General features: G+C 32.9%; 1 protein-coding gene across 1 annotated transcript in view; it reads right to left on the reverse strand.

Annotated features, from left to right (window-relative positions):
• LOC133326235 (neurobeachin) overlaps nt 1–27,715 on the reverse strand; it is a 164,869-nt gene that overhangs the window by 131,743 nt on the left and 5,411 nt on the right. The window contains exon 2 of the mRNA XM_061534916.1: nt 308–434. Within this exon, the coding sequence (XP_061390900.1) occupies nt 308–434 (127 nt within the window). The remainder of the gene's footprint in view (nt 1–307; nt 435–27,715) is intronic.

Below are 27,715 nucleotides of genomic sequence, written 5' to 3' on the forward strand. Positions count from 1 at the left end.
AATCGTATAATTTAATGACCATAAATTTCCAAAGATTGTGTGGCAATGTCTTTTTATTATCGACAACCAATGTCGAATTGCAACGATACGACGATAGTCAAGGATACACAATGTGAAATGAAAGAAGGAACTCAACAATACTAACCAAGAATATGATAGCGAAGCGAAACAAAAGTAAAATAAATATCGAAACACAAAAAACAATAAATATTGTAAAGAATCAATGAATTTTTATAGTTCCACATAATGTAGAAAATATATCTTATTAAAGGGAATAAATAAAAAAAAAAACGTTTGTCTGACTTACCTGCCACAACTGTTTCGGAGCGCTGTAAACGCACCAAGACATGTTCGATAAGGCCAACATCTGTGCAGGCTTGTAAATTGCGTACACTTTTGCGTAAAATTGCAATAAAGACACTCCATATTTCAGCCTGCAAAATAAATTAAAAGAAGAGGAAAAAAGAAATTGGTTAAAAAAATATTCAGTCGTAAAAGGAAATGTATATAAATTTTATTATCAAATAAATATGCTTACAAAAGTAGACAAATTTGGGGGGAAGTAAATGAAATTAAATTGAAGTGATTAGAGGTAGTGGTGGCAAATGATTTATTAAGTGTGTAATTTTATTATTGAAGGTCATTGGGAGTCTCGACAAGTTACCATAGACGTTATCCTTGAAAAATATATAACACTTAAGTGGTGGTCCAGGGAAAATGCAGGTTTAATTGGTGGATTTTTAAATAAAAAGTTTTCCTTTTTTTAAGGGCCATTAAGTGAGGCTTGAATACTATTTCAGCATAGTTAGCAGGAGTTGATGTACTAAAAAAATTTTCAGCGTTCCCGACAGGCGTGTATTCAAAAAAAAATAATAAATTTTCCTGAATGCTTCACAGCCTTGGATTAATAAAAAATATTTTTCTGGATATTCAACAGGTGTTGATTTATTACAACATTTTTAGGATACTCAACAGACGTGGATTAAAAAAAATATGTTTGAGGATACTCAACAGGCGTGAATATCTTAAAAAAAATATCATAGTGATCAACAGACGTGGAGTATTTTTCAAGATGCTCAACAGGCGTAGATTTTTAAAGAACTTTTTAAAGCATAGAATGAGCTGCAAAGGCATAAATGTTTGAATAATATCCAAGGCCTTACACGTGGATCTTTAAAGTAAATTTTGAAGCCTTTCTTGGCATGGATCTGAAAACGAAACCCCATTTACACTCCACAAAATTCACAGCTGTACATTTTTCCTATCTAAAACCGCGATCATTCTCTCTTCTCCAATTTTCTTATTCTCCTCTTGTGCATGTTTGGAAAATTTTCAATTTTGTGTTAATTCCATCTGATATTTGCCAACAAATATTGTTCCCTGTTTGCTATTCCAATAATCGAAAACAAAAATCCAGCCATTTTCGTTTCGTTATGATTTTTATAACATAATCGTGTTACGATATTGCAATACATGTCGACAAACATTTATAAGTGCACAGATATTTATGGGGTAGATGAAATGCAAAGTGGGCTGAGTAGCAATTTTTACAAAATTGAAAAAAATAAAGAAATTTAGGCATGGATTTTTAAAATTATTTCCGAGGATCACCCATAAAACTTGGAGTTTTTAGAGATTATTTTTTAACCTATATAAGGCGTAGATTTTTTAAGAATATTTTTAGTGATGTACAAAGGCGTGGACTTTTTAAAAAAATATTTAATCTAGGACCTAGGAATATTTTTTCTAGGAACTACGATAGGCATGAATTTTTTAAAGACTATTTTTTCCTAGGACCCAAGAAGGAACTTTTTTATACCCTTCACCACACTGTGGCACAGGGTATTAAGTCTTTGTACATATGTTTGTATCAGGCAAAAATAATCGAGATAGACCCATGGTTCCTTTTGAGAATGTGCATAGAATCACTTTCTGAGTCGAACTGTCCATGTTGCGCAGCTCATTTGTTTGGCCCAAGGACGAACCCTATTGAAATTGGAAAAAATCGGTTCAGATTGAGATATAGTTCCCATATATATATTCGCCCGATTTAGGGCAAATGGTGCACCAAAGTCCCTATATATCTTTAGATTTGCACGAAATTTGATTTAAGACTAGAATGATGTGTGTTAAGTTTCGTTAAAATCGGTTCAGATTTAGATATAGCTCCCGTATATATCATCGTCCGATTTAAGGTAAATGGTGTGCCAATGGCCCTATATATCTTTCGATTTGCACGAAATTTGGCATAGCGTAGTGAATTAAGTATAAAATGATGTGTGCAAAGTTTCGTGAAAATCGGTCCAGATTTAGATATAGTTCCCATATATATCTTCTTCCGATTTAAGGTAAATGGTGGACCCAAGTCCTTATATGTCATTCGATTTGCACGAAATTTGGCATAGCGTACTGAATAAAGTCTAGAATGACGTGTGCTAAGTTTCGTATCTAGAATATAACCAAAGTGGTGAAGGGTATCATATAGTCGGCCCAGGCCGACTTTACTACATTCCTTACTGGTTTTTAACCCGAGCTGTGCTAGCGTGACCATATGGTCACACTCATAATACGATCAATAAATCATCTAAAAAACCTGCACTGCTCGGGTGCAAGTGTGAACAAACGGCCACAGCCCAAAATTTGATCCTGTCCATCCTGAAATCCTGATAAGAAAAAAGGATACAAATCAAATTTTTGAATTCAGCGGCTTACAATCTAGAGACGCTAAAACATACATGCATAACTGGTTGAGCTTGAAAATTAGTTTTTAAAAATATTAATTTAAATATTAAAAATCCAAGCTGCATTGCTCCTTTTTTGATCCTTAAAAAATTGTCATGCTATTACACAAAATATTTTTCCTGCTTTCAAAATTGAACTGCTTATATCTCAAATCTCATTATAGTTCAATTTCTTCAAGTGCTTTAAATGACACTTTTAATAATTCCCCCTTATAAACATACAACCAAAATGCGAATAGAAAATCAAAAGTGCTTCGCAACAATTGGTTTCGTGTTAATATTATTAAAGTTTAACTTGTCATTGGCAATGAAAATGTCAACTTATATTAAAACATTCCCGATTCCCCCCCCCCCTTTTCGCCCCCACCTCTTTCGCTGTTATTTAAATATATTTTCACTTTAAAAATATGCTTCGCCCTCGTCAATGCCATTTCCTTTAGTCATAATGGTGTGTGTGCGAAGAAAAACTCAGCAGGTTTTTTGTAGCTGTGTTGTGTGCGTGCATGCAAACGACACAAACAAATGTGAAATGTACAACTTCGTAGAAAAACCAGCAGCAGCACCAGCAGGAAAAGCTATAGAAGAAATTGTGGTTAAGTGTTATGGAAAGCTTGAAAAATGAAAAATTAATGTGAGCCATTTACTGTGGCATACTTAAGTGAAAAATGTTACTAGAGCAGTGAGGGAGAGTTAAAAAATAGGCCTTCATCTGGATGCCTTGAGTGACGGGGAGTGAGTGTGCAAAATGGGGGAAAAAATAAATTTGCGGTTTCCTTGCCGTAAAGCCACACAATATTACATTGGTTTTTAAATATTTAAAGAGGTTAATGGAACACCATTCGAAATCCAAAAAAAAAGGGGAAGACGACCTCATATAATTAATAATTTCTAGGAAATTGTTGCTAAATTAATAAATAATTTTAAAAGGATAAGAAGGATTTAAATTAATGTTAAACATTTAGGCGCTATAGAATAATGATAATGAGTAGGAGGGGAAATAAATGTGTTAGAATATAAGGAAAAATATGGACTTTCATATTAATTTTAAACGAAAGTATTTAATATAATTGCATATATTTATAAGAAATATTAGGTTGGGGAAAAAGAAATCCATTATTTTTATATGAAATATAGGACTTTATTTAACATGCTTCAGAATGTCTGATTTGGGCCATATATGCACCGTTTTGTTATATGATTTGTTGCCAATTTAAATGTAACTACATAATACCTCTCTCATAGAAGTCCTGCCGTCAATTTGACAAAAAAACACTGGTAGTCGATTTTCACAATCCTCCGTAGATAAACATTTTTTCTAACATTAAAGAAATTTTGCAATGCAAGAACAAAATGACAATCGCTTGGTGACAAGTCCAGACTGTATGGGAATGCATTAAAACTTTCCAACTATGGTCCTGAAGTTTCTGGCGAGTCACTATAGATGTGTGTGGCCTAGCGTTGTCCTGGTAGTACACGACACCTCTCCAGTTGGCAAATTCTGGCCGTTTATGGTAAAGAGCTAAACGGTCCCGTTGTTGACTGTAGAGATCAGAATTTAGCGTTTGACCATATGGAAGCAGCTCATAATAAATAATAGCCTTTCAGTCCCACCAATTGCATAACAGAACCATCCTGGCCGTTAATCCTGGTTTGGCCAGGATGCTTTACCGCTCTTTGACCACGTTTTCGCACAGGGTTATCGTATGTGATCCATTTCTCATATCCAGTTACCATCCGTTTAAGAAATTGGTCTCTCTAATTCCATTTGGCCAAGGCTTCGCAGATGAAAATTCGATTCATCCTATTTTTTCTGTTAATTGATGTGGCACCCAAACATCGAGCTTCTTTTTGAATCCAGCTTTATATAAATGGTTTAAAACAGCTTTATGGGCGTAACATCTTTTTAACCAGACTAATATATGCCTAATGTCCTTTTTGTTGTAAAAAATGCACGCCTAATGTCCTGAAAAATATCCTTAAATTTTTTTATATCTATACCTAATTTTTTATATCCACGCCTAATGTCCTGATTTTTTATATCTACGCCTAATGTCCTGATTTTTTATATTTACGCCTAATGTCCGAAATGTTTATGTCTATTGTCTTTAATTTTTTCAATCTAATGTCCATATTATTAGCTCTGCTGGTTCTTGAAAAATGTAGAAAATGCACTCACAACTTTTCTACCAAAAATAATTTTATGAAGTCCACGCTGGTCTTGGAAAATTAATTTTTAAATATTTCATACTCTTCTGGACCTTTAAAATACTTTTCAATATCCAGATTTGCAGGTTCTTAAATGTAAATCTTGTTTAAGTTTCTCCTGGTCCCTCAAAAGGCTTTGCCGGTCCTTGAAAACATATCTTTGTCCAATTCTCCCATAAAGTTCAACTGTTCAACTTGAAAAAATATGGTTTAAAAGATACAAACTTAAGGAATTACTGGTCCTTGGAAAAAAGAGTTTTTTTACAAATTCTTAAAAATTACAGGACATAGATTGTCCTTGATTTTTTTTAAAAATCTCGTCCTCGTCCTCCTATATATGTTAGAGATATGATAGTCCTTAAAAATCCTTAAATATAATAATTAAAATAAATATTTCAAAAATCAACACCTAAGGCTTTGCAGGTCACTGAAAAATGTTTTTATGATTTTTTTATGAATAAATTCAAATTATCGAAGCTTAAGAAACTGCTGGTCCTTGAAAAGTATTTAAAAATTCACGACTAAGGATCTGCTGGTCATTGAAAAATGTTTTAAAAAATTAAGCTTCGTAGGTCATGGAAAAAATATTCGCAAATAAAATTAACATCTAAGGCTCTGGAGGTCATAGAAATACTATTCTACAACAATCCAGGCCTAAGGCTCTGTATCTCCTTAAAAACCTTTGCATAAAATTATCAGTTCCTTAAAAAAATCTTCATAATTAAAACTAAAACTCTGGATGTGTTTGAGTTTTTAAACCTACGTCAACGTTTTTGCATGACCTTCAGATCGCATGACCTTTAGGCTGCACAGGATTAGATTGTTTAACCTTCTATTAAATCTCTGGAGGTTCGTATTTTCTTCTGTGGGTCCTTAAAACACCTTGTATTACAAAATCTTACTCCTTGTCATTGCTAAAATATTTGTTTAAAATGCTTAAAACAAAATTATTAAAAATTCAAGCTTAGAGGTTTGCAAGTTCTCCAAAAAATATTCTTAAATATATGCATAAAGCTCTACAACTCCCTGAAAAATATATTTTCCTTAAAATCCACTTTTACAACTCCAATAAATTCCTTAAAATACGATTTTATAGAATTCCTTTGTATTTAAATATTAAATCCCTACCCCTCTCTCTCATCCAGCGATTATCATTTGAAATTTTCCAATTCCGAATTCTCGATTTACCTTCAGCCATCAATGGCAATAGAAAACTGTGAGTGTGTATGTGAGCGCATTGAATTGAAATTATTTGATAACGATACACACAAGTCATTTCCATTTGATATTCAGTTTCCGATAATTCTGCTGCTGCCACCAGCACCACCACTGGTATTGCAATATCCTTTTAGGTATTGGAAACATATTTCCTTTATTGTCAACCGCTTGTTCATTTATAAGTAGTAGGGAGAAGAAGAGAAAGACGGCGACAAAAAAGCCATTTGAGTTTTGTAAGATGTCGTTTTATTTCAATTTTCTTAACGTTCCCCTCTGTGCTGCTGCAAACATCCTGATCATGACAACAACAGCATAAAGTCAAGTAGTAGAGTAGATCCGGATGTATGGCAATTGTGAAAGGGAGGGGGATAATTTATATGCAAAGTGTTGCAAAAAATGAGGGAGAGAGACGACGCCGTGTATAATGGCAATGACTTCAAAGGAAAGGCAAAATAATGAAGACGAAAGTAAACGAGTAAAATCAGATTTTCTTTATGCCCTGCAGTCTCAAATCTGAGTTCCTGGCTCCTAGTCAGTCTGGATGTGATTGGACTCCATGACATTTCTAGTTGCATCTTCTGTGCGAAAATCACAATGTGGTTGAAACAAACGATCCACAATAAATGCAATTTACATTGAAAGTTATTTTCTTCTTATTGAGATTTCGATTTCAACAGAAGCTCTTCGTCGCTTCGAAGGCACATTCGTGCTAGACCGGATTTACATCCTTTTGGAATTGTAGACTGTCGCCTGACTGTAGGTCTCATTGCATAAATAAAGTAGTATTTGTTTCGTCGAATTAAATACAAATTTATTGATATTCAATTTGTGTTCAATGGTGATAGCTATTTCATGTTATGGAATTGAATCTATAAGCGATTTAGATCTGGTAGTTTATTGTGAAACATTTTTACACCTACAGAAAGAATAACTGGTAGCTTAGAAACATTCTTACAAAATATATGATTGTAATCCAGAAAAATAACTCAAAAAAAAAATGCTGATTGCTCTGATGGTATATCAACAATTTTTTGCAAAAGTCCTTGAGAAAATATTTTGTAAAAATCTAATGACCCTTGAGGACCCTAGAAAGAAATATTCTTCAAATATCCAATCTGCTGACCACTACAAAGGTATATTTTCAACAATCCAAAGTTTTTCGCCTAATTGTCCCGCATCAAATGACGAACAAACTTTGTTAGGACTTTTTCCCAAAACACGAATGATAACAAGTTAACTTGTTATACCCCCTACCAACATGACTTCCAAGCCTGACAGATTATACGATTTGTTTCTGTTATAATTTAGTTTGCCTTTGAAATACACAACAAAAAAAAAAAGATTTTTCTCAAAATCCCTTTTTTCTAGGTTTTAGCAGAGATTTAAGTTTTTCGTAGGGGTAAAAACATGTTGCCAATATACAAAAAACAAAAAAAAAAACTTTTCAACAAAAAAACTGTCATGTCAACACAAAAATCCTTTACCAATTTTCGTGCACCGACAACTAACCGGTTAGGTGACAAACTAGTTATCCCTCTGTTTTTTTTTGTTAGTTTTACGAATTACAGAAGGATAGTTACTGTCCATGTTGGATTCTTGCAATGGCATTAAATATCAGAAACAAAACTTTTCTTCTTTTTTGGTTGTTTAGACGCCCCCTAACAAAAATTCCGGCTAACAGCGACAACAACACCAACAATTTGTTAGTTGTTGCCTTATTGGACTGTGAAAAGTTTGAGAGAGAGTTATGTTGTTTTTGATGTCAGTTTGACTGTATTTGTTGTTGTAAAACTAGTTGTCTAGTTTTATGAAGTCCGAACATTTTATCCTTTAACAACATGTTGTTGCTGGTTTGTTGTGTTTAACTTTTGGGTGTCTTTTCAGGATATTTTCTTTTTTCTCAAAATTATTTTACATTTCAAAGGGGTGTAGCACAAAAGTTTATGAATCTCATTTCAAAAATATTTTTTCCAACTTAAACTGTAATGTTATTTAAAAAATTTTAAATTCCTTATCTGCGCCTAAAATTATGCCCTTAATGACAAACATATTCTTGAATTATAGGTTGATGGTCTTTGCCGTCTGTTGTTGTGGTAGGACTTTGAATATATATTCCAAAGAAATGCTGATAATCCTGGGGAAAAATCGACTTGCGAAAATTACTTTAAAAATTTACTCTCTTTGTTGAAAAAAGTTGGCTCTTAAAGGGTATACTGACTCCTTAAAATAAAATACAAATATCAAAGACACTATAAGTTATTAAAGTCATTTTCTTAATAAATCCACGCATATTGAGGTCCTTGGCAAAAAAAGATCACGCCTTTCTAAAATTATTTTAAAACGTTCGCTTATTGGTCTGCTTAACAAATACACGGAGTTTTGAAAAGTTATTTTTTAAAATCCCACGCTGCTCCTTGAAATATATTTTTGGAAAAAATCGACGTTGGTCCTTGATCAATCAAAAGTTGCAAAAAATGTGGCTGCTTGTCCTTAAAAAAATATTCTTTGAACAACCAAAGTTTTTCGAGACGAAAAATATTCTTTAAAAATCCACGGTTTTCGAGACAAAATATTAAAAAAATTTGGTAGGTTCGTGACAAATAATACTTAGAAACCCTATTAAGAAATAATCTGCCTATAATTAGGCACTACAATATTTTTTCCTTATCGATCAAACTTCTTGATTTTTACATCCTATTTAATGAAAATTTTATTACAATATTATTTAAAAACAAACATACAGAACATACAGAAAGTAGCGCTTGACATTTGTATGAGGGCTATGAAGAAAATATTCTGAGAATAATTTAAAGTCACTTTGTATAGCCAATATTTGTTCACTTCGTCTGGAAAATGTGCCCAGATTTATCGGCATAGCTCTTGAAGGTTTATTCAGAGAATATATAAAAAAGAAAATAGGTAAAATCATTTGAGAACTCAAAATATACAAAAAGAGCCAGTTCAATTGGAAATATGTCGGAAATTATACAAATAACATTCACAAGGGGGCTTAAGCGAAGCGTGAACCAATATTTGTAGGGAATTTTCTACATTATAATAATTCAAAATTTATATCGTTTTGTGGAGGCTACACCACAAGGTTCTTAATGTGAAATATTGCGAAGTCTATCAATAAAAACCAAATGACCTTGAAAAAATCTTTAAAAGATTCATCACTTTTCTTTAAGAAATACTCCGCATTCTGGTTCTTGAAGAAAAGGAATCCATTATTTTTTCGGTAGATGGCTATATTGATATATTTCTCGTAAAGTATTGACCAAACCATTTCAGATTTATGCCCTTTGGAAATAAATTTTTGCTGTTTTTTGTTTGGTACATTTAGTTGTGAGTTACAGGGTGTTGAAATGTTGATAGAATCGGAGAGTCGCAACATCGCCCATAATCTAAAAATCGACCATAAAACTGTTTTAAACCATTTACACAAGATAGCAGTTGACCAGAATAGGAAAGGTGTCGTGTTCCATCAGGACAACGCTAGGCTACACACTTCTACAGTGACTCGCGAGAAACTTCGGGAGCTTGGTTGGGAAGTTTTAATGCATCAGCAATATAGTCCAGACTTGGCACCAATCTTTTTATTGCATTGCAAAATTTCTTTAATGATAAAAAAATAGTATATAGGGAGGATTGTGAAAATCGACTACTATGAGAAGAGGCATTATGAAGTTACCTCTAAAATGGCAACAAATCATACAACAAAACGGTGCATAGTTGGTCCAAATCAAACATACAGAAGCATGTGAAATAAAGTCCTATAATTCATATAAAAATAATTGATTTCTTTTTCCCCAACCTAACATTATATTAAAAAATTTAACTGGTCCTTAAAAAATATTTTTTTTAAAAATTCACGTTTCAGCCTAAAATTAGGTAAAATAAGTTATTTATCATTAATTTTTTAACATTACCAAAAAGTATGCAACATTATTTGTTGAATATAAAAAACTTCTGCCTAAAATTATACCCTATATAACATTTTTCGTATTTGTTTTAACTCAGCCTAAAAGTATGGACCTTAATCATTAAATTTTCACTTTTTGCTTAAAGTGTTTTGAATTCCACCTAAATTTAAATAAAAAAATTTCATATTTATGCCAAACTAAAACTTGTCACAAGAAATCTTCTGCAGCACATACGAGACAAGTGTATGCATGCATATGAACCTTCATGGTCATTTAATAACAACTAAAAAATCTTAACTGGTCCTTAAACATTTTCTTAAAAAAATCAATATTCATGTTTCGGCTTAATATTTGGCACTATAACATCATCATTTATTTCTTAACATTACCTAAAAGCATGCACCTTTATCTGTTGGCATTTAAAAATTAGCCAGTCTTGTGTGTTTATATTTTGAGTTCAGCTTAATGTTCGAAGTTTTGCAATGAAAATAAAATTTAAACCACACCTTCGAGGACCTGGTTCGAAAAACAATTTTTTAATTGTTTTACGAACCAGGTATTATAAAAAATCAGATTCCTAAAAATATTCTTAAAAAATGCATTCTTCACTTGTCGGCCTTAAAATAGGCACTATAAGTTATTCATAATTTATTTTTTAACCTTGCCAAAAAGTATACACCATTATTTGATGTCCCTTAAAAATGTCAGTCTAAAAGGATACACTAAAAATCGTTTTTATTTATTTTCACTCAGCCTAAAAGTATGCATCTTAGTCATTAATTAAAAACCCCTGATTCTTCACTTCATCCCTAAAATATAAGTTTAAATAAAAATATTTCAAATTTTCTTCACACTTTAAACTTGTCAGAAGAAATCATGTACATCGCACTTTTTTACTCCAGAGAATCCTGTACACATATACATCCACACACACACACACCTATGTATCTATTTTATTTGAAGTTGCACTAAGTGCTACATACATGCTGGATACATGCTTAATGTGACAAGAGCTCAACAGAGAATTTGCAAAAAAAACTTGTACTGACCTAAATCCACACTAAAAGCTGTTAGCGAATAACAACAACAGCAAAAAATATATCTAACTAAATGTCGACTCACTAAACTAAGCTCGATGTAGATGGGTGTTGAGTTGGGTTGTGTTGGTTGATGGCATTTGTCTAAAGTACATGATGAAACGAACAAACAAACAGAAACACAACACAACAACACTTGAACAACATGTTAGTTTTCAAGTGTGTAGTACGAGGAAAAAAACTTTATACTAGCCGTCATAAAGTAAACTGGAACACATTTTAAACTTTGAATTTAAACTTAAACAAGAAGAATTCTAGCAACAACAACAACCATCGCAAAATACCGAAAGGAAGAAAATAAACACACACAAAAAAAGTTTTGTGAAAACATTAGATATTTGCGGCATTTTACCGGTCCTTTAGTCGAAAAATCGCACTTGTTGAAACAGCTTTGTCAAGTGGTTGTCGTCTCTCATATTCGTACAACAAAGCAACATTCCTTTACAAGAAATTCAACAAAACCTCAAATCTACTTTGTGTTAGTTGTTGGGTTTGACAGACAACTATCTTTGAAGTGGTCTTTTGTGAAAAAAGCCACTTAGAAATTATAAGTTTTTTTCTTGTTTAATGGGATAGGGGAGACATGCTTCCGGAATTAAAAAAAAAAAAAAATCACCAAAGACTATGTCCTTAAACTATGAAATGCAAATTACTCTATGGTACATCCTGAAAGTATGCTTTAAAAATCGTATAGCAAACTAAAGTTGGGAAATAACATAAATTAACGATATACACTTACAGACATTGTTTCGCATTTTAAGAGAAAAATATGTAAAATGTATGTCCTTAAATTTTAAATATTTTAAAGTAAATTATACAAATTAAAAATTATCAAAATTATAAAACTAACTACATGCTCCCTCCCTAAAGTATGCTAATATAATATTAATAAAAAATTAAATTACAAATTGTTTCGTGTTTATCATAGAGAATGAGCACACAGACACGCAATTTAAAAAAAAAATCTCCTAAAAATATGCTCCAAAATTATTTTTGCAACTAAAAGTATGCTATAAAAATCTTACTAAAATTTTCCAGTTGAATTATAAATAGAATTACCTAAAAGTATACCATCAAATTGCATAATTATTTTCCGCATAAAAACAAATCTATCAACTCCCACACCATGCGAAGGTACTACACACCCCCACCCTTTTCATCGCATATTCCATGTGACAATGCGACAAATGCCCCTGATGATAGTATCGGATTCGTTGAATTTATTCCATGATAAATTATTAAACATTTTCTGTACATTGCCATTATTTGTTTGTTTATTTCACCCACGAGATCACAACCGAACAACCAACATAAACAATAAGTCGTATCTCACGTTCGCTCCCCCGCGACCGCCACACCCACCATCATCAACAGAACACAAATATATATTGAAAAGTAATAGACATTAGGTAAACAACAATCGAGCCTATCATCCGACCTAAAACAAAGTACTTTACTCATGGTCTCCACACGCTCTCTCTCTCTTTCCCTTCCCCTCTCTGCCATTCTCTATTTGTATAATATTCAATATTCAGGACAAGTCCATGTCGGAATGAATGGTTGCCATAAAACAAACACATGTACTCGCGCGCACACACACACATCCAGCCTCATATCACACAAAAGGCCAAACCAGTAAACTGTGGCAAAATAAAATATCTGAGGACTTAAAACACAAACACACACAGTTACATACATGCATTGTGAACACAAAGCGGCATAAGTTTGTATTGTATTGCCACACATCACTTGATGTGTGTGATGCTTTCGCATGTGTGTATGTATGTGTGAGTATATTTGTATGGGTTCACATAAAAGTTCAGTATTTGTTTACCAGCTCATTACAAAATAACTGCACGCGCTGTAAACATCAATACAATGTTGGGCAAATATATGTATATATGTATGAGTATGTTTCATATGTAAATAAAAAACTGGAAGGGATCATGGCGAGGGTGGAAATCGAAAATTAGACTCAGTGGAAAAATATTTTATTTCATATATAAAAATCAAGAAAACGGCGATCGGCCGCGCTGAACTTTTTATACCCTCCATCATGAGGTGGACATTCAAAATGCCTAGAATCCATCGATCGATTTTTTTTATCTGGGGTATGCCAAGGCAAATTCCGCTAGAAGGCATTTTAACACCAGAGAAAACGAACTACTAAACTACAGAGCCTCAGGCTGGAAAATTAGGCAAGGACCTTGAACTTACCAAAAATTACGTTTGTTTGTGTGCCGAACATCCCAAAATGCACAATTGAAGGCACTTCGTAGTTTCAAAATATATTCACTTCGTTTGGGACAGGCATCTACGACCATCACAAAACACCTATAAAGGGGCATGGGCTATTAACCAAAGATCGGACGATATTTATAATTTTTGGTGGATATTTATAAGTAGAGTTAATTCGGTAAAAAATAATGAAATAAAGGGGGTATATATTACATGAGGCTATACCAGATCATGGTTAGATATTGGTAATTATACCCTTATCCTTATGGCCAATGAGGGTGTGATTTTAGACCCCATGTTTCTTTGGACCAAATCCGTTTCAAACAATTGGTCTGTCTGGCCAGCAGGTCTCGAAGGAAATAACCGATTTCAACCAAACTTTGCACATAATTCTTGCAAAATTAGTTCAAATTCGAATATGGGGGAATATCGGTCCGATTTTACCTAATATATTTACCAAAGTTAGATCAAGTTCGACCCACCACCAAATAGGGGAGCCAAGATAGCCATATAAGTCAGCTCTCATACTATCCATACCCTCAACCTTATGAAAACATCGATTTTAGATCCAATGTTTTCTTGGACCAAATCCGTTTTAGACAATTTGGAGTCGATTTACAAATGTCCGTCCGTCTGTCAGTCTGGCCGGCTGGTGTAATCCTCGAAGGGAATAACCGATTTTATCCAAACTTTGCACATCATAATATATCTTCCAAACTTAGTTAAAGCTCGAAAATGAAATTTTTATGTACCCTTGTGGTACATAAAAATGGTCCAAATTTTGCTAAAAATTTATTTTATAATATCATGCGAACGGACTATCCAATTTGAACCATACTTTGCCCAATCTATTATTATTACCTAGTTTAGATTAAGGTCGAAGATAGGAGCGATTGGTCCTCTCCTTCTGGTACCTCCCCCACAAAAGGTCAACATTTTCAGTATTTATATGTCCAATATCAAGTGAATAGAATGTCTGTTTTTAACAAAACTTTGTACAACCTATTATCTTTACCAAGCATAGGTTAAGTTCAAAGATGGGACCCACTGGTCCACTACTTCTGGTAACTACAATTGGTCAACATTTTCAATATTTATAAATCCAATATTATGCGAATGAAATGTTCGATTTGAACCAAATATTTCAAAACCTATTAGTTTTACCAAGCATAGATCAAGTCCGAAGATGGAACATATTGGTCCACTACTTCTGGTACCTCCCTCACAAATGGTCGGGCAAATAGGGTGCCCGATTTGAACCAAACTTTGCACAACCTATAATCTTTACCAAGCCAATATCAACAGTGAATGTGGGACCAGTCGGTCCTCTCCTCTTGATTTTTTTAACCGAGAATGGGACGGGGTTCCAATAGAATAGATTTTCTTTCAAACTGCCAAATTGGTATTTTTATAACTCTGCTTATAAGACCTAATAGGAAATTCAATTCAAGGCCAAATAGGTATTTTTATGATAATTGTCTAATAGAAGACCAAATATTTGTTCGTATACAGGTCTTTCTATAGAAGACTAAACATGTCCTTATACAGAAGAAAAATATAAACCCGATTAGAGGTTCATATAGAAGACCTACATTGTCCCTTCTATCGCCTCTTATAATAAGACCCTTATAAAATGTGAGTACCTTATTGAGGCCGTACGGCGGAAGACCCACCAATTCCAGGTTTAGGGAGGTCAAAAAGGCGCTGGTTTGATCGGATGTGTGGTAGGTCCCATTATCATGGTATACTATGATTCGATTATTCTTATTACTTATTCGAATTTCTCCGAAGACATTAGCTAAAGAAATTGAGGTATGTTACAGAAGAAAGATGCGACCTTTTACGTCGTTCCCAATACCAAATTAGTCTTCATACGGAATATCAAATATGCCATTTATAAGACTTTTCTTAACAAATGTTCTCAAATAATAAGTCATAGAGTGTCAAGTCAGGGCTGTACATCAGAAACCCCAATCTATTAAAAGCTTGAGCCGGTCAAAAAGGCGCTGGTTTAATCCGATGTGTGAGAACTCGCATTGTCATGGAGCTCGATTCGTCTTCTTAAAGTCGTTTTCAAATTGTGGTATAACACACAGAAATGGCTATTCTATTTTACACATCAGATTAACAGTTCTGCCGCAGAAACGGGCGATGTTTTGCTTCGAAGTGTTTTTCACTTCGAAGCTACTTTCATTGCCTTTGGATTTCGAAGACTTAACAACAGCACGGCCCCAAATCATATAGTTTGGCCTGTTGAAAGACCTATTTTATTGTGATTTCTATTAATATATTATTATGATTTCTATAAGACTATGATTTCAGTGGATCCTCATTTCTTTCATTACCATGCCAATCATGCTCTATTTGTGGTCAATAATTACATGACTTTTGCCAAACAGTAAATATTGGGTCTTATGGGTTTTATCCTCTTATTTGTGAAATCCCCAATAAGACCCAACCGCGTAAACTCAAACACACAAAGCAATAGTATACATTAATAATGAACGATGGGGATGCCGATGCTGGGATGAGATTGTAATCTGACATGGTGGTTAGTTGTGGAATACGCTATTTCAAAAAAAAAAAAAAAAAACACACACACACACACACACACACTTACACAAACAACACTCAACTCCATATGTGCGTCAAAATAAAATTCAATATGCGAATGAATAAATTTCTCATATATAACGGGGAATACAAAAGCAAAAAATATCATCGAAAAACAACAACAACAATGTATTTCCCCTTGGAAACTCCATGTGAATTCAAATATCAATATTCGTACAAATCTAGAGTCAAAGCACACCTACACATGTATTGCGAATACAAATAGAAAAAAAATACAACACACATACACTCTTGCCACGCACGTACGCAAAGTCTCACAAAGGATAATAAAAATCGATTGAATAAAAAAAAAAAAACAAAATGAAAAAAAAAGAAAAATAACAATGACGATACAACAAACTTGTCCAACAATTGTAGACACATGTCACCACATGACAACAACGACAAAGCATGTAAGACCAAAAACACAGAGTTACAACAATGTACAGACTCCGCAGGTTCCGACCGACCGACAGACCACCTCTTCTCTGTCTCTATATTTATTTGTGTAACGACCGAAATATTGTATTCAAGGAAAATATCATTATATTGTTACTTGTTTATATATTGGTTATTATCCTTTGATAATGTTTCGAATCCATGCAGCGGCTGTGTGACACTATGTGGAGGGGAGTAGTGGTATGAATTTCAATATAATTTACAAAAACGAAAATGTAATAGGGTGTAATGAACAAATTTAAAAGAGTGTTTCCAATTAGAATGTATAAAAAATGATATAAGAAACTTTTAAGGACAAAATTTCATATATTTTGAAGCTAAGTTGGAGGCCCGATATCTGGGACCAATTTGGTATAACTATTTACAACATTCCATAGCATATAGAATCCCCAAGGATCAAAAATCCAGGTCGGCCAATAAACACTTGGCGCCGAAAAATAATCCAAGAACAAAGACAAAATATCTCTACATGGGTAGATGCAAAAACAACCCCAACTAACCGAGGTTGATGTTGCTGATTTGTGGAAGCCCAATGTCCTCAAGAGGAGTGACAGGAAAAAATTTAAATCATCCTTTAGTTCTATACCTGTTATTGTAAAAGGTTGGCCAAAGACATTGTGAATTCCTTCATATTTCACATGTTGATATAAATATCACTTTTATTTGGTAGAGAAAAACATGATGACCCAACAAGGCTGTTAATACCATGTTCGATTGTAATATTGACTTAAATTATTGAAAAAAAAAATAACTTTCGAATTAAATATTGAGACCCGAAAAAGGGTTACCATGAATTGGCCACATTCTGTCATAATCGAAATTATTAACAAATACCCCAGCTTAAAAATTCGCTCTTAATGTCAATATCCTTTATTTAGTTTTTTTTTTTTTGCCAATTGTATATATCTCCCCTCAGTATATATAAATACTAATGAAGTTAATATAATATGTGAGTATATATGTATATGACAAGTTTTAGTTTCTTCTAACACCACAGGAGATTTTTTCATATTTTTTTCTATCTCAACATGTGGTTCAGATAGATATTCATTCGCTGTTTCCTCCTCTTTGAGTATTCATTTGCATATGGGTTCAAGGAATTTTTTATTTCCTTTGTATACATACATGTCTTTGAGTGTATGCGTGTATATTTCAAAAGAAAAAAAAAATAATTGAAAGGGGTTGCGGATTGCATGACAAATAAAATCTTAATATTGTAAATTTCTTGTTAAATTGAAAATGATTTGATAATTCAGAAAATCTCCCCATGAATTGAATTTTCTTCGGGTACCATACAATAGAGACATGTGTATTCGGTTGTCGGGACAATTTAAATGTAGGTATTTTGAGTGAAATTAATGAATTATATAGCAAGGCATTTTGGAATTCAATTTGGAGTGTAATTGTTTAGTAATGGCAATAATTTCTTAAGAATATTGGTTTATGCGACAGACCACGACAAAATTATTTTTGGAGGGCTATAATATCCAGAAGATAGGATTTTTTAAGATTTTATTTTTTTAATTATTTTTGAATGACTTGAGAAAGGCAACCTGTGGACCTCTAATCGGCCAAGAAGTTTAATATATCGCGAAATGTTGCCCAATGTAGGAATATAGATCCGCAGAATGTTAGAGTTCAGTGGGAGTAGTGTAGGTTATTACATTGTCGGCTCGTCCGACTAAACTCCTCCAATCATAGGTTTAGGAATAATATTAGCTTTAGTAACAATATTGTTTATAGAACTAGGTCACTTTTTTAGAATAATTTTCTAGGACCTCAATTTTTAAGAAATGTTTCAAAAGACCAGAAGTGCAATAAATTTTGACTTTTATACATATATATATATATATTTTTTTTTTCAGCAACTGCAAGAAATTGGTCTGAATTTGGTCCGTGGATAAAAAAAACAAAATCAGGACTTTTTTGGAAATTCTTAGAAAATATATTTGAATCATTTTTGTGATTTTTACATACAAATGTAATTTTCCGTCTCCTTAAAGAAAATCACCCAGACCTTCCTCATAATCTTTACATTTCAATTTATTTACCAACCAATCTCCAAACCCTTATTCCTCTTTTCTTGCTTTTATTTCAATTGTTTGTCAAAATAAATGCTACAAATTGTCTTCAGCTATTAACAAAAGTTCTAAAATTTCAATTTAGCACATCATTGCCAAGAACACCTCCTCCATTTTCAACCCTTCTTCCGTATCTTCGTATACAAACATAGCAAATGTCTGGAATTTTATTTCAAATTCTTTTTGTTTTCTTTTTTTTTCATTTTTTGCTATTCGTGTTTTGTCATCTGCATTTCACTTAATATGTTAATTTTCTTGGTTTTCCCAAAAACTGTGTTGGTGAGTCCTTCATGTCTCCGGGTATTCTTTTGGGGGGTGTGTCTTGTTTTTTTTCTTTTTCTTTTTTTTATTCGATGATTTGACCATGACCACAGAGTGGGTTTCGTTGTTGGCACAACCATTTCTTTGTTAAATAAGTCTGTATAAAGTTTTCCCAAATGGGTGAGGTGTGTGTGTGGGTCGCTTTTCATTGTCAGTGACAAATTGAAATTTTAGAATACACAACCCACACAAAAAACAAAAGAATGAAATTTGCATGGAAATGGGAAAAATACAATTCCAAACATAGAAAATGTTTTAATATTCCCAAAAAAAAAAAAAGTCCCAACAGAATGTTGTAAGGCAATCAAACACATTTGAATTTGATTAAATATGAATGAAGGCCAAATTAGATGATTTCACGGTGGGAGATAGAGAAACCATCTAAGTTTTGTGGTTGAGGGGAAATTTTGAATGAAAAATAAATTTAAATAACAAATAATAACTCACGCAAACATTTTAAACATTCTCAGAGGAATTTGTCCGTAATTATCCATTAATTGTTATTTAACTGTCCCAACCCAAACTAAAAATATTCTTTCTTTTATCCTTCCACTCTATCTAATATGAATGCGTAAATCACTTTAAGTAGAACCATCTATCTTCATGCAAATTTCCATAAAGCCTTATCTACTAACACCATTTATTATTTAGCATTTGGTTATTTATAGTTTTTTCCATTTCATTTTCCACTTGAATAAACTAATTGAACAACAACACAAAGGACTCTGAAGACATACACATAAAATAACTTCACACATGATGAAGATGACTACACCTTGGTCCTTTTTTTGTTCCTTTTGGCCGATTATAGTTTCCGTTTAATATTTTATGCTACATTTAACTTCATAAATAATAAACTAAAGAATAAATCTATTATAAGGACATGCATATAGGACACGGTGATATCAACAAGGAGAACAACAAAACAAAAAATAATATGTATAAATATCAACTTTAAGATAAGCAAAGCTTTAATCCTGAATATCTTATCTATATTCGAAGGACTAGCGGAGTCCTAAGCGAAGTTCTCGCGTGGATTTTTTAAATATTTTTTAAGGACCGACACAAGGACTGGAAGAGGCGTGGATTTTTTAAAGACCGACACATGGACTAGAAGAAGCGTGGATTTTTTAAAGACCGACCCATGGACTGGTGGATTTTTTAAAGAATATTTTTTCAAGGACTAGAAGAGGCGTGGATTTTTTAAAGAATATGTTTTCAAGGACTAGAAGAGGCGTGGATTTTTTAAAGAATATTTTTTCAAGGACTAGAAGAGGCGTGGATTTTATAAAGAATATTTTTTCAAGGACTAGAAGAGGCGTGGATTTTATAAAGAATATTTTTTCAAGGACTAGAAGAGGCGTGGATTTTATAAAGAATATTTTTTCAAGGACTAGAAGAGGCGTGGATTTTATAAAGAATATTTTTTCAAGGACTAGAAGAGGCGTGGATTTTATAAAGAATATTTTTTCAAGGACTAGAAGAGGCGTGGATTTTTTAAAGAATATTTTTCTTGGACTATTAAAGGCGTGGATTTTTAAAGAATATTTTTTCTAGGACTATTAAAGGCGTGGATTTTTAAAAAATATTTTTTCTAGGACTATTAAAGGCGTGGATTTTTAAAGAATATTTTTTCTAGGACTATTAGAGGCGTGGATTTTTAAAGAATATTTTTTCTAGGACTATTAGAGGCGTGGATTTTTAAAGAATATTTTTTCTAGGACTAATAAATGCGTGGATTATTAGAGAATATTTTTTCTAGGACTAATAAAGGCGTGGATTATTAGAGAATATTTTTTCTAGGACTAATAAAGGCGTGGATTTTTAGAGAATATTTTTCTAGATTTTCTAGGCCTCAGACAAGGCGTGGATTTTTAGAGAATATTTTTCTAGATTTTCTAGGCCTCAGACAAGGCGTGGATTTTTAGAGAATATTTTTTCTAGAACTATTAAAGGCGTGGATTTTTAGAGAATGTTTTTTCTAGAACTATTAAAGGCGTGGATTTTTAGAGAATATTTTTTCTAGAACTATTAAAGGCGTGGATTTTTAGAGAATATTTTTGCTAGAATTTTCCTTGATTTTTAAAATAATTTTTCTGTCAAGGACTAAAGGTAGGCGTGGATTTTTAGAGAATATTTTTAAAGGGCTAGATGCGGCGTGAAAGACCAAATATTTCCTGAAATACAAACATTGAGCGTTAATTTTTTTTTATATTTTTTCAATGACTATCCAAAAGCATGGACTTTTTAAGATTTTTTTTAAGTAGAATCGTGGATCTTTTAAGATATTTTTTTACCCATATTTGGGACCAGATTAAAAATAGTTTTTGTTTTAAATATTACTTTCTATTTTTTTAAGTTATATTAGCAAAGGTTATTTAGATAGTATTCTGTGGAACAATAAATGTATCCAATAAAATAAAAGCAATCAATTTCCTAAGGACCATAAATCTTGTGTTAAAAACCGATCACACAATACCACAATTTATGTTGGCAAACAACAAAAATGCAAATCATTATTTTTCAATATTTACAGTGGAAAATGACTTTGCACTGTCATAAATTATTTGCCAGATTTTGTAGCATCCTTACGAAAGTTATAACATAATATACTTTTGCTGCCACAACATCTTGCCATTTACATAGAAATCTTTTGCCCGAAGAACTTTAATGAAGTCATGAACGAAAAAATATTGTCTGGGGGGAGGTGGCGAAGAAAACAGACAAATTAAAATTATAAAACTCATTTTAAGTTTTGCTACGCTTGGTTGGCTGTCAGCGGCAATGGTAATAATAAAAATTCCACAGCTATGTTACACGTAAAATAAAATGAAAAAAACAACAAAAACTTTGCAGCACGAAGAAACAGAAACTTAAATAAAACAAAGAATTGTAATGACAGACCAAGAAACACCAGCAACAGCTAAATAAAATAAAAAATAGTAAGCAAAATATGAAGAAGAAGAAGAGGAAGAAATAACTTCAAGACGTGACTTTGTTATAACTTCCCGGTTTAGTTTTTTTCTCACTGCATATGCCTCGTCGCAGACTAAGATGTTAGGAAACGGAAATGCAGTGTCTGTGTGTGCCTGTGTGTGTGAAAAGAATTTTTGTGTATTTTACGATTCCTAGATAGAAAGATGGAGACAGTATGGAAACGTGAAAAAGTTATTTTTAATTTTTTGTCAACATAATTATACACACAATCAACCATATGCAGATATACACATACACATTATGTGTGTTTTTCGGTTTCTTTACTCTGTAATCATCATTATTCACTCGGAATGTGCAACCCCTTTAATGAGCGCGAAATGTTGTATCTGTTTATTTTGACGGGAAAATTCTTTTCTGGTATCGCTTCGGGGTGTTTTTCTATAGATTTCTTAATAAAAGTTTGTCATTTGGTTAAAAGTTATTTCCCACCATGTTGTCGTGCTTATGGAAATGTACACACATTTCTTTTAGAATATTTTAATTAGCTGTTTTGTAAAAGCAAATACCATTATTGAGAATAATAAATACTACTTATTAAAAAAAATCGTAGAACATGTAAAACTCTTCTGACTCTTTATATAAGAAATCTACTAAATCCTTCATCATTTTTCTTTTAAAAATACAGCCATATTTTGGTCCTTCAAAAATTCTCTCTTAAACATACAGGGTTCTTTTCGTCCTTTTTTCTTTAAATATCCGTGACCCAAAAATTCCAAATAAATCCACGCCTCTAATAGTCCTAGAGAAAAATATTCTTACAAATCCAATTATCTAAAAGTCCTTCAAAAAATGTACTTAAAAAATCCACACTTCCACTTCCACGAGTCTAAAACTCCTTCAAAAGGTTACTTAAAAAATCAAGGACTCTAATATAACTGGAAAAAATATTCCTTAAACAATCCCCAATAAACCTGGAAAAATTATGCATTTAAAAAATCCACGCCTCTAATAGTTCTAGAAAAAATATTCTTTAAAAATCGACAATTAAATTTGTCCACGCCTCCAATAAACCTGGAAAAAATATTCCTTAAAAAATCCGCGCCTCCAATAAACCTGGAAAAAATATTCCTTAAAAAATCCGCGCCTCCAATAAACCTGGAAAAAATATTCCCTAAAAAATCCGCGCCTCCAATAAACCTGGAAAAAATATTCCTTAAAAAATCCGCGCCTCCAATAAACCTGGAAAAAATATTCCTTAAAAAATCCACGCCTCCAATAAACCTGGAAAAAATATTCCTTAAAAAATCCACGCCTCCAATAAACCTGGAAAAAATATTCCTTAAAAAATTCACGCCTCCAATAAATCTAAAAAAAATATTCTTCAAAAAATTGTGAACATTTTTAAATATTTAAAATGTTTAATCTTTGCAGGTTGCTATGATGGCCCTTGAAAAAAGGATCTGTATCTAAAAATATACTTCTCTATTTACAAAAAATTATATTTTTCTCACGTTGCGAAATTTTGTATTCAAAGATACGCATCGATAGGCAAGCAAGACTGTTGATATATTTGATCCATTACATCAGCCATTCAGTCATTGTATTATAAGGGATTTTCATACTTCTGTCATTGTAAACCTGCGATCCATTTTCCACTAAATGGAAATTCAAGCATAGAAAACCACCATAAAATCCCTTTCAAGTCAAGAAAAAATACATTACAATACCTAGCATACCAAATAGGCCGCCATCATCTAAAGAAACCCATCGCCAAAATTTCGTAATAAATCCTTTTTGATATTTTGCTACCACGTAACGCTGAATAAATACGATAGGTAGCTGACTGGCTCACGTTCACCTTCGTCATCGACAAAACATCATGAAAACAACAATCAGTCAAGCAAAACAAAGTCGTCTGCCCGTAAAGTGTTTTCAAACCCGTTTTTTGCGTTGCCCTCCGCCATTGTTATGGTTATTATCATCATTATTATTATTTGGGCAAAGAACGATGGCGATGAATACTTCAGAAAGGAGGGATCCCCTTGAAAAAGGGTTAACTTGTGAAATGCTGCTTAAAGATAGATTACTTTTGTGTGTGTGTGACTGTGTACCTAACGATTATATTTTAAGTCACAGGCAACCTTTTCTGTGTGGCTTGATGCCCCGTCATTTTTTTCTTCGTTTTTGAATAACCAACGAAACCTGTTTGGCATTAAAAATTAAGTGCAAAAGTGTTTGAGAGGGGATAATAATCAAATATGAGAACGGCAAAAAGTAGCAGCGTATCATTTGAAAGGTGTAAGTGTAAAAGAAAGCCATAAAATTTACCCTTGACACTTTTGCCATGAAAATGATGAGCTTTACGGGGTCTACTGACTGTGTGAAGTAATGTGAAATAATTTTGTTACGTATTGTATGGAGAAGGTGAAAGAAATATTGATTTTATACTTTTTGGTCCATAAAATAATACTTATTTTTTGATAGAGAGATGTAAAAAATATATACATCGAATATATAGAAGGCAAGGTATAATAAATTTGAATTGGAATTTTATGAGAGGGTGGAAGGATATTCAATTATTTAATGGAGCACTACAAAACAGCGGATGTTCTTAAGGACTAAGCAGAATTTTTAATAGCCACAAAAAAATTTTTTTTAAATAAATTCCCAGAACAGAACCGAAGCAAATTTTTTAGACATATTTTGTCAAGGTCGCCTAGAAATGTGGATTTTTTTGATGAAAATGTTTTCAAGGACTAACAGAAGAGTCGATTTTTTAAAGACCATTTTTTCAAGGACTACAAGAAGCGTGGAATTTTTAAAGAATATTTTTCAAGGACTACAAGAGGCGTGTATTTTTTAATGAATATTTTTTCAAAGACCACCAGAAAACTAAATTGTTCAAATATATTGTTTTCTAGGCCTATTTATGGATTTTTTAAATAAAAACATTTTAAGGCCTACAAAAGCTTGGATTTTTTGAAAAAAAAAAATTAAAGACCGCTAGAAACCAAATTTTGGCAATAACCACCAGAAAGCTAAATTTGCCAAAGATTACGAGAAGCCTTAATCTTTCAAAGAATATATTTTTCAAGACATACTAGGAGGGTGGATTTTTAAAGAATGTTTTTCAAAGACTATCAGGAGCCTAAATTTTTCAAAGACCACCAGAAGCTCAATTTTTCATGGAATATTTTTTTTCAAGGCCTACTTTGAGTGTGGATTTTCAAAGAATATTTTCAAGGCCTACAAAGAAAGTCGATTATTAAACTTTTAATACGATTTTCAGATGAAATACCTGGCATTCTAATAACAAACCTCGGCATAAACATATGACGATAACACAATAAAGGAATGACAGAAGATAGATCCACCTAGAGGAAAAATAGCAAGATTCAATAAGCAAGGACCCCAACCACTGGGAGACGTCGTTTCTAGGAAACGGTAGATGTCAGTCCCATTACCTAGGACAGGCTACTGCCGCCCAAATATCTACTTGGCTACACAAGCAAAATAGTCCCATCTATTTCCACGAATTTTTGTTCTGGGATATTGTGAGATTTTTTTTTGGCTGTATAAAAAGTGTAGATATTTTTCAAGAAGTATAGATTTTCATGTACTAGTGGAGAAGAAAATTCTGTCTATTTGATTTTCAGATGCAACTGCTTAAATTGTAATAAAAAACGTCGGCATCAACATATGAGGATAACACAACATAGGAGTGAAAAAAAGATCTACATAAAGAAAAAATGGCAAGACTAAATAAGCAAGGACTTCAAACACTGGGGAGATTTTGTTTCTAGGCTACGATAGATGGCAGCCCAATCACTAGAACTACAAATGTTTTTCAAGAAGCGTAGATTTTCGTAAATCAACAGAGGAGGAAGAATTCTTTCAAAGTGATTTCCGATGCAACTCCTTAAATTGTAATAACATACATCGCCATCACCATACGATAACACAAAATAGGAATACCAGAAGATAAATCCACATAGAAGAGAAATGGCAAAACTAAATAAGCAAGGACCCCAACCACTGTTAAGCGTCCTTTCTAAGCACCAATAGATGACAGCCCCATCACCCAGGACAGGCTACTGCAGCCCAAATATCTTCTTGTCTGCACTAGCAAAATTGTCGTATCTATATTTCAATGATATTTTTTCAGGGATATTGTGAGAATATTTTTGGGCGGCGTAGATTTTTAAAGAATTTTTTCAAAAACTATTGGAAGTGTAGATTTTCGTATACCAGAAGAGGAGGAATTTTTCAATGTGATTTTCCGATGCAACTCTTTAAATTTTAATAACAATCTTCGGCATCAACATACGAGGATAACACAAAATAAGATTGCTAGAAGGAATGGATCCACCTAGAGGAAAAATGGAAAGACCCTATAAGCAAGGTTCCCAACCACTAGGGAGTGAGTACCATCACCTAGAACAGAATACTGCAGCCCAAATATCTACTTGTCTGCACTAGTAAAATTGTCGCATCTATTTTTCAAAGATTTTTAGGTTAGTAATGTTTTTTTGAGAATATTTTGATTTTGATGGACTATAGGACTTGTGTGGTTTTCTAAAGAATAGTATTTCATGGACTATATGAAGCGTCGTTTTTTTAAGTATATTTTTTCATGGATTTCAATTTTTTTTTAGGACTCATGATTTTGTAAATAATATTTTTTGATGGGCTATAGGACTCGTGGTTTTCTAATGAATAGTTTTTCATGAACGGACTGTAGGAAGCGTGGATGCAAGGAGCGTGAATCATTAAATAATTTTTTTCGAGGTTCTCGACAAAATATTAAACAACAATCCACAATTAATTAACCTTGAAAAGATGATACACTTTAAAATATCCGCGCTTGTAGTTATTTGAAAAAAAAAAAACGTTTTAGAAAACATGATCGAAGCTTTTGACTTCCCCAATCCCCTTTGCCATTATTCTCGATTAGTTTTTGTTCTGGGGGCTGGGTGAGGGCTGGGTGGTGGGGCTGTCATCTATCGTTAACTCGAAACTACGGCTCCCTGATGGTTTTATTCAGGGGTTGGGCTCCTTTCTTATTTAATGTTTCCATTTGCCCCTAGGTGGCGCTGTCTCCTGTCATTTATAGTTTATGTTATACTCATTTGTTGATGCCGAGGTTTGTTTTTTTGGCCTGGAAGCATGCTTGTAAAAATATTTGAAACTCCCTTACAAATAATTTTTTTCCTTCTTCGTTGGAGTTTGAATCCGGGACTTTTAGTCCGGCAAAAAAAATTTTGTAATTGGGCTTTATTACTTGTCATAAGCAAATATTGCGCTTTTAATATTTTTTTTTCAAGGATATCAATTTGAAACTTCTTTCCTTGGCACAGATAAAATATCCCCCACCTTACTCCAAAATCCACTTTATCTATTTCTGTGTTGCTTTTTGTGGTTGTATTAAAAAATACAACACCCGTCATAAATTTCCATTCGTTTTATGTGAATTTCATCAACAAGATTTGCAATAAAAAAAATTATATCATTTTTTTATACCGCAAGTCTATGACCTTCACCTCCATCATAAATTGTAAAACGAAAGGTAATGTAGAGAAAGAGAGGACAAAGTGGAAAACATAAAATTGGCAGTGCCGCACAAAGAACCAATAATCCCAAAGCCGAGGAAACAAACAGAAAAAACATAAAACTGAATGTCAGTTAAGCTAAACATTTAGCCTTGAATCTGATGTATCTGTGGGCCAGCAGGTGGGGGGAGGTATATACCCAAATACAAAAAAAAGTGGAGGCAATACAATAGTTGGCCAAAATATAATATATACAAATAGCAAAAGATAACTGTAAATGTATGCGCTTTTTGGGAATTTAAATATTGAGCCTAAAAGTATGCCACACCAGTG

The sequence above is a fragment of the Musca vetustissima genome, unplaced genomic scaffold (assembly GCF_032173495.1).
Source record: "Musca vetustissima isolate MV318-11 ecotype Yass unplaced genomic scaffold, APGP_CSIRO_Mvet_v1 utg2907, whole genome shotgun sequence".
Classification (NCBI taxonomy): domain Eukaryota; kingdom Metazoa; phylum Arthropoda; class Insecta; order Diptera; family Muscidae; genus Musca; species Musca vetustissima.